This window comes from Anser brachyrhynchus, assembly GCF_964034855.1.
Source record: "Anser brachyrhynchus genome assembly, chromosome: 3".
Taxonomy (NCBI): Eukaryota; Metazoa; Chordata; class Aves; order Anseriformes; family Anatidae; genus Anser; species Anser brachyrhynchus.
Window position 1 is genome coordinate 46,628,474 of NC_137696.1, and position 15,630 is coordinate 46,644,103.

At 43.0% G+C, this 15,630-nt stretch overlaps 1 protein-coding gene across 1 annotated transcript in view; it reads right to left on the bottom strand.

Annotated features, from left to right (window-relative positions):
* Window positions 1-10,605: 10,605 nt before the first annotated feature.
* The window catches only part of KCNK1 (potassium two pore domain channel subfamily K member 1), a 35,541-nt gene continuing 30,516 nt past the window's right edge, over window positions 10,606-15,630 (bottom strand). Inside the window, exon 3 of the mRNA XM_080586430.1 lies at window positions 10,606-13,506. Within this exon, the coding sequence (XP_080442556.1) occupies window positions 13,247-13,506 (260 nt within the window). The 3' untranslated portion in view covers window positions 10,606-13,246. The remainder of the gene's footprint in view (window positions 13,507-15,630) is intronic.

Here is a 15,630-nt window from a genome sequence, read left to right on the forward strand (position 1 = left end):
AAAGGCTCAACCCCTGTTCCGGGCAGAGTTTTCCGTCGCAGCCTGCGCTGGGCTCCAGGAGCAGCACCAGAGGCTGGGCTTGGTGCTTTTTAGATGGCACCCTCAGCCAGGGTGCTGTGACAGGGCTGGGAAATAAACGCTTTCTTCATGAGACACGAGAAGGGGCCTGCCCACAGCTCACGCTTACCTGGTGCTCATGTCCCACATCCCCCCCATGGTTTCCAGTGTCCCACTTCTGCTGGCTGGCAGCAAGCAGGAAATGCATTCAAACTGCTGCATGTAGGAAATCTATTTGCTATGTGACATTTCACTTGACCTGCACCGGCCTTACAGGGAAATCAGCTGGAGGTCATTTTATTACAGATACATTTAGTGCCTCACTTCCCCATGGGCTTGAGGACGTTCCCATGCAATAATCTCTTCCAAATTCACGTAATAGCACCTACCAGACTCACAGTCTCCGACGGCCCCCGTTTTAGAAAAGGTTATTTCAGTTTTTGGAAGTTGATCAGCATTCATCCCTGACCTCTGATTCCCTGCAGCAGGCAGCTGTTTGGCATTCACTTGGCATTGCAATGGGGTGATTCCTTCCCTCCAAAGTTTCTAAAGGTGTCAGAGACTGACCACACAGACAGCTCTGTGTGCCAGCGGGTTTAAAAGCTGCTTGGTGAGCCAAGCAGGGAGAGAGGAAATGGGAGCCCAGGGGTCCTGAGGTGGGACTGGTGCAGCAGGAGGTGGCCAGGGACGACTGGGAAAAGGAGTGGGCAACCACGTGTAAGGTAAAGAGACTTAGGGCAGTGAGATTTATGACAGTGATATGGGTGACTGCTGGGATTTTATGAAGCATGTGAAGCAGGAGCATGGTTTTTAGGCATTTTAAGTCTTTTCTATTGCTGTGTGCTAAGGGAAATGCAGCTGCAGGAAGACATATGGCTCAGATAAGATAAGGCTAATAAACATATGGATGAGGTTTAAACTCAGATAGATTGAAAGAATATATTCAGCCTATTCTCCTAACAAGGGTTTTATCCTTGCCTTGCTATTTCCCCTCAGAAAGGAAACTCAGCCTTTAGTCCCAGCATAATTTGGCCTTTTTCTCTAGGTCTCCAAGCAGCATTTGTGAGAGTCCAAAAAGAAAACTGACATCCTAGCTCACACACGCCCCCAAAACAGCCCATTGGTTTCTCTCTAGCCTCAGTGTCTCACTCCCAACATCTCCCTCAGCCCTCAGAGCCACCCCCACCTCGGGAAGCAGGCACCCCAAATAGGGGAGACGGGATGTTCCTCAGCCCCTGTCCTGGGCTGGGGAAAGGCACAGCGAACAAGGGACTCAAGCTTAGGTCTTACCTTCCTTTGGGAGCAAGGCCAGAGCCATCGCACGCACACAGATGCACTGGCCTAGATAGGCTGCCTGCGAGGCTGCTGCCACCTCCTGCACCCACCAGCACCAATAACAGCCACCATCACTCTCTTCTGCAAGCCCTCGCTCCATAGCAAAGGCTGCCAGGGCTGGCTGTGCCAGATGTTTTGCCAGTACACTTTGCATAGGTTTTTGTGGCATCCCTTTCAAGCAAGCCTGAACCCTCCTGAGGGGGAGCTCCAACCTGCAAACCACAGACCTCTTCTGGCCTGGCCACTAATTGCCTCACCCGTCCCCACCACCTGGCCCCAGTTAGAGGGAGAGCTGCCTGAACCCCAGAGGAAATGCATTTTCCTGCGTTAAGGAGCCCGGCAGATTGTTCTGTGCCTGTTCACTCACATTTAATCCAGTGAAGTTAGCAAACATGTTGAGCTTAAAGAAAATGACAACATCTTAGAGATAGCATTGAGTGTGATTTGGGTGGGGGCAGGGCTTGGACCATTGAGGAATAACAAATCCTGCTTTAAGATGATATCTACTTTATCTGTTGCAAAAAATAGGGCTACATTTATCCTCCATCGGTATTTGCCCAACAGACAATATTGTCTACTTTTGAAAACACATCAGGCCGCACAAAAGAGCTGCCAGATTCTTCCTGAGCTCATGGTGCCATTTGCATCCTCATTTTCCTTATCTTGGGATCCAGGCTGTCTTCTTTAATTATCTTTAAATGAACTGCTGCATCTTATCTCTTTTAGAATATTTTATTCTTTGGTAACTCTTCTATCTCATCCTTATTCACAGCACTAAAAGGAAAGAACTGTGATTACTCTTCTTTGATTTTTAGTGTTTTAACACAATGCCTCTTAAATTTGGGAAACTTTAAAAAAAACAGTGTATATTCAACTTTACCGTTCTTCTTCTCTGCCCCAAGTGCTACTCCTGGCTGCCCAGCTCCTTCCTGTAGACTTTTCTTGTAAGATGGATGATGAAGCTCCTCATCCTACAGTTTACCTGGACCATGCACACTGCATGGCATTGGAGCAAAAGGACTCCTTGAGTCTGGAACATGCAATGTATGACCCATCTGCATTACTCTGCTTGTTCTGACACATTAGCCATAGGTTTACTGTCATGACACCACCATGCCCCTCCCTGCCTGATGTCCCCGTTTGACACCTGCATTTTTGTTAACACTGGTTTTCTATCCGGGCACAATCAATTGGTGCATGGAGTTTGCAGTCTCCATGCTGTATTTTATCCCAAATAAATGCTGTATTTGCTCATTTGCATCCTGCTCTGCAAGGAGTGAGTATGCCTATCAGAGCACACCACCATCACAGGGGTTGGACATGGTCTGAGGAATGGGGACAAACACAAAAGTGAGAGGAATTTGGGATAAAATTTTAAGAACTTGTGCTGAGTAGCACGAAAAGACTGAAGATACAATTTTAGATGTTTAATAAATGTTTGGGAGAGATCCGTACAAGTTCTCCTGGTCCCTTGGCATCTGAATATCCTTAAGACTCCAGGGCTTTAATCTACTTTCCTCGTAAGTGACCAGGGGACAACGTGATCACTGCCTTATGGCTGCCAGCATCAGCAGCCACTCATGTGTAGCAATTGCAGCCTTGGAAAGGGGAAAGCTTCTGCCCCTTGTGCATCTTTTTGTGGGACTTGAGGGCCGTTTTCAAAGGAGCCTTCCACGTGTGGATATTTCTTAAGGAAATATGTAGCTGGCCTAAAAATGTGACTGGGAGAGTTTTCAGTGGGAGAGAAGGAAAGAAGGAATCGTGACACTTAGAAACCAGCTTTTCCTAAAGTTTATTTTAATTGTGGTCTCCTATCCACAAAAATCAAAGTTGATCTAGTCCCACGATCTGTGTAGTCTAGACACAATCTAACCCCAACATGGGAAAGACTAGCACAGACATTATGTAGATCAACACCTCAGTAGCTACATTTCTATTTGTTCAGCACAATGCATGCTTCTAGTGATCAATAACATACAAATTTGGAAAGTGGGAATTGAGTGAAATAGGTTTTTAGGATTTTGATTATCAAAAGCAGAACGTAGTAAAATAGCTCTGTGCTAAAGCAGCCAAACCAGCACCTTGTACAGTAAGAGTGTGCCTGTCAGGAGCCATTTGTTTAATACTTAATCATATTAGGCTTAAAGCTAAGAATTATAATCACATGAACCTGTGGGTAGAAGAGAGTGGGTAACGCGGATATCTGATAGGAGTGGTCAAAGCAGACAGATGAGCGGGAAGCGAGGACAAGCCACTGGGCAACAAGCTGCACGGGTGCAAGCGTGGGGGTAACGAGAAGCAGACCACGCCGCGGTGTACAGCACACAGCAAAGCAAGCCGAGCTGCACACCAGAGAGCAGGACAGCTACTGGCGTCAGAGCAGAAACTGAAATGAAAGCTGACAGTGGAACAAATGCCAGTCGGTAAAGCGCGGGCTGATTATATACCAGTTAACTTCGATTCATGTGCCAAGAATAACAGCAGGCACGGGGCTAGAGCTTGGCACAACAGCACAGGAGATGATTAAACAAACAACCAACAAACCCCCACCCCAAAGAGAAAATGATTAAAGGAGCACGAGCACAGAGATGCAGCCGTCTTTTGTGGGAAGTGAAGGCTGTGGAGAGCTGGCAGACCTGAAAAGGCAGCAAATAGCATCACTGAATTACTGGGCGAAAATTAATCAGTGTTAGCTGTTTGCCAGCATATGTTTGACCTTTCTGAGAAAACTGGCATAAACGATTTTATTAACAAGCATTGCAGGGAGATGGGCCGGCGTGGAAGGAGGTTTGATTTCCAGACCATCTGTGATCCTCCTTGGTGAGCGAGAAGCTGAGGAGCTTGTCTGCAGCTATGGTCCGGGACACTGTCCCCTTGTGTGGACGAGGCAGGGTGAGATGTGGTCCAGAGGCAGAGGGGTGGCATCTGAAGGCATCTCCAGGGCACTGCATGTGCTGCCAAATGCAGGTTGACCAGCGCTCGGTGTCACCTCCCCAGCTGGTGCTCGCCCGTAGCGTTGGGTGTGCAGGGCTGAGCGCTGACCCTTCGTGGCCAGGACGCAGCAGTCCAAGCCCAACATGCAGGTTTTGCTCTGTGCTCTTGGCCATTCCAGGCTTTTCCACTCCTAAATGGAGCTGTGTCTTTTCCCTCTGCCTGCATCTGCACTTTTGCAGGGGTATCTTTCAATGATTGTGCTGGGTGGCAGGGAAGGGCCTGGTGCTGTCTGAGGCACAGCCACGGCCTCACCCAGATGTCACCATGAGCTTCTCATCACCTGCCTTTCCAAAGGATTATTTTAAACAGACAAGTGGGGAAAAGGGCGACAAGGATCATACAGAGACAAGAGATGACTCTCTCTATTTCGAAGATTAAATAGCCTGTCTTTTGTAGCTGCGTTAAAAGAAGACCGAGAGAGGGCTGGATTGCGTTTGAACAATAAATAGAGGAAGGGAGAGGAACTATTTCCTCTCAGATAAAAGCTGGTACAAGATCAATGAGTTGTATACTGACCCTGAAAGAATTTGGGTTGGAAAGAAGAAGAAGAAATTTAACTGTAAGGATCAGAGCGCCGGAGCAGTCTTTGAACAAGGAAGCTGGGAGCAGGTGTCCAACTGTCACAAGACGACATCCGGTTAAGTTACAGAGGAGATTGTGTGAACACAGGAATGGTTGTCCGTTTTGGAAATGATGGTGTAAGACATGGGGCTTTGGAGTTTCCGTTCTTTTGGTGCTGTTCAGTGTTCCTGTTGAAGTGAGATGTAGCCACATGCATCTCTAACCCTACATTTAGCCACTGAATCCCACGCTAGGAGAGTTTCACAGCTTTCCCCAGGGTCCAGGAAAGATTTTCCTTTTTTTTGCTTGATGGCGTTCACTTTGGTTTTGGTTTTCACTCTTGTATAGGCCACCAGAGCAGTCGCAGGCAGCAGCGGACTGCTGGTCCAGGTGTGTGATGCCTCAGTGGCACCGAGGACACTTTCAGGCACCCGAGCTGTTGGTGTCTCCTGGTCCAGGCTGACCCAGGCCAGCTGAGATGATGGGGCATTGAGCTTGCTCCTCCTGGGGGGAAACTCTCACATTTGGCAGCTGACAGAGCATGACGCTAACGGAAAGAATATGGGGAAGAAAGGCATTGCCAATTAAGAGCTCCTTGCAACTGATGGACTGTTTCCTCTGACTTGAACTGAGACCAGCCCTGGATATGTTTACACATGCCAATACACCTGGCTAGGAGAAACCCCTGATTTATGAGGAACTTCACCTGCAGAAACCAATTCATAGACCAGTATTTGCAAAGGGAAGCTTTCAGCCCATACCACTCCCAAGCTGAATGCTCAGCCAGGCTTTCTTGTTTTACTAGAAGAGGAAAACTAAATACTGGTAAGTGACAACAAATGGAAACGATGCATAAAAACACTCCAAGAGGTAACAACCCATGTAAACACAACCAAAGGATCTGTTATTTAAAGTGCCTATTTTTTACCCAAGAATAATTGTCAGCCACTAATCTGCTGTGTAAATACGTAGAAAGTCTTTTCTGCTCAGCAGGAGCACTGTTTACCCAAAACCTCCTTCAGAGTCAGTGTTGCCCAGCCATTAAACAGTGGGTGTCTTTAGACTAAACCGTTTGACAGCAGCATCTCTCAGAGGACTGATAACCAAGTAAAAACTTAAGCCTGTTAAAAGCATATACGACTGCTGCAGCTTTAATACACACGTACAGCCAATATGAAGCCTGCCTCTGTTTGTTTTGAATTTGTCCCTCTACATGCTAAATATTCATCGAGCACCTCCCAGCCTCTCACAAGGATTTCCATGTAATCCATTTAGCCGGGGTTCAGATTAAGCAGTACCTTATAGAAGTGTTAATGCTCCAGCTTGTGCACAGCATTAAAGTTTGAATGTGAAATAGTCTGAATTTATGTTAAAATTGATTTGCTCCCAGGGGATTGTGTGCTATGGATGCAGTGTGGGGGCTAGAAGAGGAACTGAACCAAAGCAAGAGAGGTTCAGAAATTCACATCCCAGCTCAACGCCTGTTCTTACTTCCTCACAGCCCTGCCACCTCCAGAGACGAGGAAGACCACTTTGGCACTAAGATGCTGAATTTGGGCTCTTGGGATCTAGGAAAAGTCCCAGTTCTCATATATGCCTTTATTCTGGGGTAACCTACCTGTGTCAATAATTTCCACGTCTGGGAAGCAGCAGCACAAATATGAAGAGGACAGAATCTGCATGAGATATGAAGGGTTATTAAAATACCAAATTGCCCACACGGCCTCAGGGAATGCCTCACGGAGCTGCCAACATGATGGTGTTAGGACACTGTCATGTTGCTGATGCAATGCCTCTAAAAATCATTTAAAAATTAGTTTGAGTTGCATTCAAGAAGGGTGGTAGCCCCTGGATCACAGATGATCGTAAAGTGTAACTGTGATAAAAAGGTAGGAAAATAACAGAAGCAAATGGTTGCAGCTGATAGTGTTAGCTATCCCTCATGCTAGGATGCAGACAAATTATCTTCCTGGGGTCTTGACGAACAGAGATTTCTGTGCTTTCCGTTTATTCCTACTTCTCTGCTGCTGTGATCATTTCTGGGAGTTTCCTGCAGGCTTGGATTTTGCAGCGCGGGAAGAAAGTCCTGGGTGACTATTTGCCAGAGGACGTATTTTTGTTCAAGCATTCAGTCCCAGCCTCCTGTTTGCATGCAGATCAATACATTATTCTGTTTAGTCACCAAATTCACATTTAAGGGCATTCAGGACTAAAACCATTGGAAAAAGTATTGATGTTTTGAGATGAGCTTTTGTTTCAATTTATAACATGCAAAGAAACAACGCCTTATTTGCTCCCCTTGTGAACAGATGAGCCAGCAATACTTGCACCATCAAAACAACCAGCATCTTGGCAACTACTTACAGGTTTCTGGAGGTTAGCTGAGCATCAGGGGCTCCTGTCTGTCACGGCCACCTCAGAGCCACTGCTGATCTGAAGGGGCCAAGGCCCCTGCTGCCCACGTCGCTTCTGCCCCTTGGTGGTGCTGAGGCAGCCCCAGGGCACGGGGAGGTGGGGAAATTGGGTCTGGGGGCTTCTTCTGACGACCCATCCTGGGAGGGTCCTGCTGGCTGTGCCATGTGCCTTGATGCAAGTAGCAGGGAGACACGGGGGTCCCCAAGGTGATGGAAAGCACTGGTGGGGGGGGTATGGCAGCTAATGCTGCCATAGTCATCTTCTTGCTTTCATTTTTGTTTTCTCTGAATGTACAAAAGGAATTTGCATTAAATGGCATGTGGATTTGAATTTTTGCAAAATTAATTTCAAACAATGCTTGATTACCTCTTGCAGATTACTGCCATTTGCATAAGCAGCTACCTCAACATTTGGGGACTTCAGCCCACAGGTAATACTGTGCTTTACTACTGGGTATTGGTATTTTTCACTTCTGTTCAGAAAGAATACCTCAAATCACACCTGCCAATCGCAAAACAAATTTAACAGGTCTTTGCCTGTAGTCAGGAGACTAGCCCTGGACAGCAGAACCAGGATTTGCTAATTCCCATTTAAACCAATATTGCAGTTTGCTGCCCTCTGTTTATGGCAGCACCTTAATTAATCTTTGCCAACGCGTGGCTGAGCCAGCCACTTCACAGTTGTAGGATAACATGGCATTGCAGGCTAGGATAAAATTAGTCTAAACAGCCAGAAGCACAATAATGAGGAACTTTGAGAGAAAAAGGAAAGGATTTAATCCTTCTAGATGAGCTATTAGTTTTTATAGTCATTATGTTACAAGCAGCATGAACTTTGGCTGGCGTACAGAGAGAGCAGCCGGGTGAATTGCACGGTCTGCGTGGCAGATGCTGGGACCAGCTCTAGGAACAAGCTGGCAGGACCAGCGGTGGCTGCAGCCAAGCTGGATGCTCACGTGCTCAGGGGTGGGGAAGTCTCAGCAGTGATGTTGACCTACGCTCCTGCTTATAGGGCTGACCACTTAGTGGACTTAATACGGGAAGATCTGTTATTAGAACAAGTGCAAAATGATTCAGGGAGCACAGGGAAGATACGTACTGTGGAAACTGCTCTCCTGATTTGTGGTACATGCAGTGCAACTGAAGTAACACTTGTGGATTATAAACAAATTGCAAAAAGGTAAAATTCCATTGAGTTTAGCTTCAGATGAATTTTGGGCATATCCTTCTTCCTTCCTTCCTCCAGATGTATTTTCCTCTTACTCTCAGCAACAGGTAACGAAGCTTGGTGAAAACTATGTGGTCACTTAACAGACTGCCGGGATGATTTTGCCCTGACATTCACAACTGCTCTGATTTCTGCTTTCCCTCGTGACAGGCGCTGTGCTCTGCTGTCAGCCCGCGCACCTGCCCCCAGCCACACTTTCCCTCCTCATTCCCTAAATCCGTCATTTGGCACAGACTCCACACGCGTGGCAGTCTCTTTGTCAGCTAGGGCAATGGCTCTGACAAATCCACATCATGACCGGTGAAATAACTCTGCATCCCAGCACACATCATCAGTGGCAACATGATGGCCTCTGAAAGTAATTGGGATAAGAAATGCACAGTAAAAAGCAGATAGAATGGTATCTCGGGGGGTGATGAGGTTTACAACATTGACATTAACAATGCTGCACATTGAGTACTCAATATGCATTAGTGAGCACGTGAATTTATAGAGCTGGTCACAGTGATTTCAAAAATTGCTGTTTGAAGCAAGCAACATGAAGATGCACACTTTTTGGCTAAGAGCTTCTTGATACACACTACAATGATGACCATTACTAGTGAAATAACTCTGAAGAGAAGAGAAGCCCTGTTCTTTTTGCACATCTGGAATGACACTGCTTCCAGGAATAGTAATTTAGTTTAGCCTCCACAGAAAGCAGATCTGGAAGAATGAATAATAATGGCATAGCATCGGGGCAGTGATATTTTTAGCAAGTTATGGTTCATCTCAGTTCACTTCTGACTACAAAACAAATGGTCATGTGGAGTTGCAAGGTTCTGTTCCTATCTACCCAGAGGACAGCAATGTCCAAGTAACAGCAGGTAAAAGGCATTCCCCTGCCTTTTTTGAAAGACCAGCTGCTTTGTGGGAAAGAAATGGGAAACCTTCATTTGATCCTGTGCGGGACAATCTCTTGCTGAAACAGAACACACACATCAGTGTAGCAAGTCTTACACAGCATGCCTGCGTTGACTCTCCGTACCTCCCAGATACTGTCATAGGCACAGAGCTGCACATTGCTGGGAACCAGGAGAATATCCTGGGGAACTGTTACTACATGCTTGCCCTCTCCTTACGTGAGCCCACACATATCAGCTCTTGGCCAAAAAAATACTGGCCTAGACAAGCATTTAGTGTAATGCAGGACTGCTGCTCTTCTGTAACTACTCTGACATAGCCCCCCAACTAGTTAACTTCTGTAGTACTAGCATTAAAGCCACATACCACCCAAATCTCTGAAGTTACCTGTATTAAAAATTACTCATTTCACTACTTATTTCAACTTTCAGCAAGTCTTGTGTTCACCTGCAGTAGATGCCATTGGTAATCCTTAGGAAGAAATTCTTAGGGAACAGGACATGTTCTCAGAGGGACGAACATGGCCATCACTCTGCTCTGACATCAAAACTCAGCTGGTTCTTCCATTTTCTTTCCTTCATGAAACTAAATGGCCTGCCAGTTCTTTCCCTTGAAATAGTAATAAAACAAATTTATATTTAACCACTGAAAGACAGAGAAGATGGAAAGTGTCAGTTGTAGCATGGGAATAAAGCTAATAATGGGATATGTGACTGGATCAATTGGAAACAGGAAGGTGGTTACATGATGACAGGACCCAGACAATTTTCTTTTCTGTAGGAGTTATTTACTCACTTTTCTGACTCCCTCTTGCAACTTTTATTTCAACACTGATGACCCACGCTCTCCAATTGGGTTTACATGCACCTGCTTCATAGTTTGCTCCCAGGAAAGATACACATTTCTTACCAAGGTACTTGTGCAAGTCTGTCATCTTCTCATCTGGATGCCTGCTTTAAGTGCTCTGATATTCTGTGTTGGCTTCGCAAGAAGATGTAAAACCAGTAGGAACTGAAACTCATTATTTTGATCAGTGCTACTGATAACCAACAATGAGTTTTTTATTGATTCCCTCAAATATTGGAGTAGCTAGGTTATAAAGACAAGATAAATGTTATGCCACTATTTTTTATTTGCTATAATCAGCATCTGAAACAAAAACAAACACACTTTGGAATGCTTTTTTTTTCTATAGGAATAATCAATACAATGCTAAGCTACAATCAATATCAAGGTTAGATAACACACTCTGGCATTAACCATCCCTCCTTATGGTGAGGAAGACTAACTAAAGGATGCACAATCTTGACAAATGCAGACAGGCTTTTTGCACAGTATGTGCACGCACACACACACTACTCAAAAAAATACTCCCCACTTCATAGTGCAGGCAGCCAAAAGCCATACTCTTTAAGTTTAAAATAACAAATACTCACCTATATCACAGTACACAGCTTAGTTCATCGCTTCCACTGTGAATTCTGTGCTTTCATTTCATGTGTCTACGTTTCGCAATTGTGTACACACTGCAAAATTATCTTTGTATATCACTTAGCATCTGTGCACACCCTCTAGAGCTTAATGTTATACTGACATTAAAAGAAATCTTGAATTTTAAGGTACTGAAAACAATAGAATTTCACTGAAAAAAATCAGTATACATGTTTCTTGTAAGACAGTATGCTTAATTTTATGTCGGTGTTATTTTAATGCCATAGTTTTCGATTATTCATTGTATAAAGAGAAACCTAGGAAAGCAAATCTAAAACACCGTGCCTAAGTTGGTTAAACTCTGGTGATTTATGATATATGTACAGTATATAAATATATTTATGTATATATGTACATATATATTGGTTAACATTCATTATAAATAGAACTGTGTTAACTTAGGCAGTATAAAAATAGCCACTTTCCTGGGAACATGCAAACACAATATGCTCTCACCTAATCTACAAAACCCAAAACAACCAAAATCTTTTAGCTCTGGTTTTCTAAAAATATAAATCGAAGACTTTTAGCGATTTAACCATAAAGTAAGTTTTTTCAGTAAAGATACAAAATCTGTTTGATGCTAGCTATAATTAAGCTCAAACACAGAATATTTCGGGTTATTTACTTTCAAGTATTTTCCCTTGTGAGCTAATTCTAGACACGCTGCAATTTTTTTTTCTGTTGCAGTAAAATATTGTTCAGCTCTAAACACTAAAAGCCAAATTACAGGCAATCTGGCATGCTTGCACTGCAGGGAAAAGGCTCTCCTCTACACTATTCCTATGTGGGAGGCTGTTCTAATATGGCTATTTGTGCTCCAGATCTTTTGTTCATTGCAAAGCATTACCAAGATTCCATTTCATAGATACTTAAGGCCAGAAGAGAGACTACTGTGTCCACTTAGTCTCATCTCCTGCTCCCTGAAATTCACTCTGAGGTCCCTGCATTCAGCACAGTGACTGGTAGCTGGACTAAAATGCCTCTCCTGTAATAGCCAAAGAGGTTCCAGCTTCACAAGTTGAGTGGGATCTTGACTTTTTAGTGACTTTTCCCAAGGGGAAAAAAATTCGGTTCCATCCGAACCAAATGTGACATTTTTCCTTTTTTCTTGCCATATGAAAAACTGAAAAATTTTTTGTTTTGCCCTGAAACTTTCCATTCTCCTTCAAAGTGCTCTGAGTACTAGTTAGAAAACCAAAAGAAGAAAAAGGGGCTGCGTTAAAAGTTGACACTACTTCTGTTCTTCCAAATGCCTAACAGGTCAGTACCCCTAGCTTGGACTGCGGAAGAAGCAGAGCTGAGTCCTTCCTTGCAGAAAAGATTTTAGCTCTCTGCTACACGGATGCCTTAAGCGCATGACTATGCCAAATATGGCACATGCTGAATTTCATTTTTTTCGTTTTGTTCCACTTAGCTAAAAAAAAAAAAAAAAAAAAAACATTCCTAGCCATTTCAGAGGAGAAAGGACTGAAATGCAGCTGGTTTCCCATCCCTAAAACTCTTTCTCATCCAGCATTTTTTAATTGCTTTTGCTACCTCTCAGAATTTATGAAAGTATTTTTTCAAAGCAAAACAGCATGGAAGACTCAAGGCACACTCTCTTCAGGACATTTTTCTTGTTATTAGGGGATATTTTACAGAAGTAGGAAATTTGAATGTAAATGGCCTGGGCAGAGGAGGGAACGGAGCCTTGCTTTTTCATTCCTAGAGTGATTGTTTGCACATGCAAGTTACTGGGCAATAGGGGGATGATCTAGATATTCGCCTCCAGCAGGTCTACATGTATTGCTCTGGAAATTGTTTCCAGATTAAGATATTTGGTGCATTTGGATTAAATCTATGACTACCTTTCTGTGAGAATCAAAAGTGCACATCCCAAAATTTGCTATTTCACCCACTTGCAAGATAGGGCGTACAACTAAATGAGTTGGAAGTCAGTGAAGACCTACTCTCCTAAAGATATACGAAGTTGCTTGTGCAAGCTTTTCTCTCTGGCACCTCTGAAAGTGATACTCCTAACTCCTCATCTCTTAAGCAAAATGGTCTAATGTTCCCAGCCACATCCTACGTTTCTTTCCCTATTCCCAGGGTGGCTCCCACATTTTTCCCAGAAGTCTTTTCTATGTCAGAAGTGATGAATCCTTGTTAAAATAGCACAGTCTTCCAGCTTCAATATTTTCAGGAAAAAAAATGCGAGGCATTCTATTTCTTATGGTAAGTAGCATAAGTGCACCAAAACAATGTTATGGATGCCCCTGTATTAATTATTTAGAGAGCTGTCATTGGAAGTTGGAGACTGGGAAGTCACAAAAGGCTCATTTGCCTTCTGATCGTCCTTCATGGAGGCTGCTTGGTCTGAGATGGAAGAGAAGGAGAGCTGGTCATGTTCCATTATGTGCACTTGGTCCTCTTCCTTGTCCTTCTTCACATAAAACAGCTTCCTAAACTTTTTGAGCTCATGGAGTTCACAGAAAGTCTCAAGAACTACCAACATTGCGATAAGGCCAAGCAACAGGTAACCTGGGTACCAAAAAAAAAAAAGTTTTAATTATCATCAGATTAAGTGGGGCTGGAACAGTTTTAACTCTGTACCTTTTTACCTTTTCCCATGCCTGCCATCTCCAAAGATTATGCCAGTCTTCTAAAAAACAAAGCAACTAGAAACGCGTGCAAAACCAATAAAAACAAAAATAAAATTTACTGTAAAATTGCGGCCGATATGTTAAAAACCTGACAAAGTTGCTGTATCTCATGAAACCTTGAAGATTATTTACAGCGTTTTACTAACACATAGAAACTATCCAAACTTAATAGTGTTATTTAAATGATATCACTCATGACTTTGGTGGTATAATGACTCTAATTTTTAAAGGTATTAGCTAGCTCCCATGGAGTGAGACTTTTGGAAATGAGGTTTTGTATGGTTAGCAGATCTTTTGTTTTGCACTCGAAACATATGTATCCAGAATTTCGGGGAAGGTGTTAAAATAAGCATTTCTTAATCCCAGTTTTTCATTAGATCCTTGTTACTGATCATTACAATCTAACAAGGAACGTGACTACTTAATTATTTTATCATTTCAATGACTAAATCAAGCAGAAGCTAAATGTATAATAATTAATAAATCAGGTTAATCCAAAGGCTAAACATTAAATGTGCTGAAAGATGAACACAGATTAGTTATTAGAATTTACACATGGACAGTGCTTTGTTACCAAAAAGCAGAAATATTTTACATGCAGTTGCAGATTATTCACTGAAAATAACACTCCTCCCTCTCTCTCTTCCAGGAGCACTGTTAAATCAATACTGCGATGCCAGGTACTGATCTAAATCAACACTACAGCTAAAATTTATGAATTGTTTTTAAGCTTTACCTCATGAAATTAAATGGGGCTATGCATTAAAGCAGGGAGAAAATAGCAAAGCTAAGTCAATTAAAAAGCATCTATAAATTTGCACCGAGAAATTTTAATTAGCTCTGAAACACAGTCCAGCTAATCAACGCTTGATTTAGGGAGACCTGTGTTTTCCTTGAAAAGCCTGTAGCAATCATTCAGCATTTTCAGATCTGAACTCCAGAACTGTTATTGAAGAAAATTTAGGTGCAGAAAGAGAAAATATTTTATACATCCTGTTTGGTTTCATGAATTGTTCACATGAAAGAAGAAAGAATAATTCAAAAGTTATGAGTGTAGATTATTTAACTTCTACAGTTTTAAAATACATCACTGCCTACTTTTTCCTTTTAGAATTTCCTTCAATCTATTTCGTAAACATTCTATAGCTTGAAATTGAAAATTTATCTCTGTCCAGAAAAGGAAACTTTGGCTTTTCAGGTGGGGGAGTGGGGAGAGGGAAAGGATTTGATCCAACATATTCTTTTATGGTTTTGAGCTTTCAGAATTTTGACAAGGCCTTTATTATGCATGACTTCCACTCTTCACTTCATCATTTAGCATCCCCAAATCAACTCTGCGAATCAGCAGGGTAATCATTAAAATCTGCTGGTAAGATAAACAGGATGGGGAGAGGAAGAAGCCTGCAATGACCATGAGCCTGGAGGAGACTGAGGAGAACAAAATAAAGTGCTCTTTTGGCTAGTTCAAGGCCTTGCTTCAAGGAATGCAAATTCAAGGCACAATTTTTCTTTAGGTAAAACATAAAAACAAGTTAATGGACACTTTGCCTATATTATTGCTGGGTCACATACAGGAGCACAGACAGAGACATACCTGACATGAAAGGTTTGTTTTGTCTGTTTAGATCTTTTAATGAGTGCTTCTGCTGATCCAGGACTGTGTATACTGATGTCGTATCAGAAAATATATTCATTCAGAATGTTAACACACAGATAATTTTCTCAGCTGTACTCTTTGATCAAACCACTGATCTCTGTGCCTCTCTTCTGTGTCAAACATAGTTAAACTACTTAAATTTAACTTTCACGGTCTTGCTTTGTTATCACCTCAGTCTATTTGTCTCTGTTTGACAGCTGGTATGTCCCAATGCCAGCTTCAGCTACCTTCTGTTACAACCAGAGTAAGAAACTTAGCTCTTCTGCCCATTTCTCACTGCTCCTTGATTCACCTCTGTCTGTCATCTCACCTTACGAGTTGACCTTAGGTTACATGAACCAACTC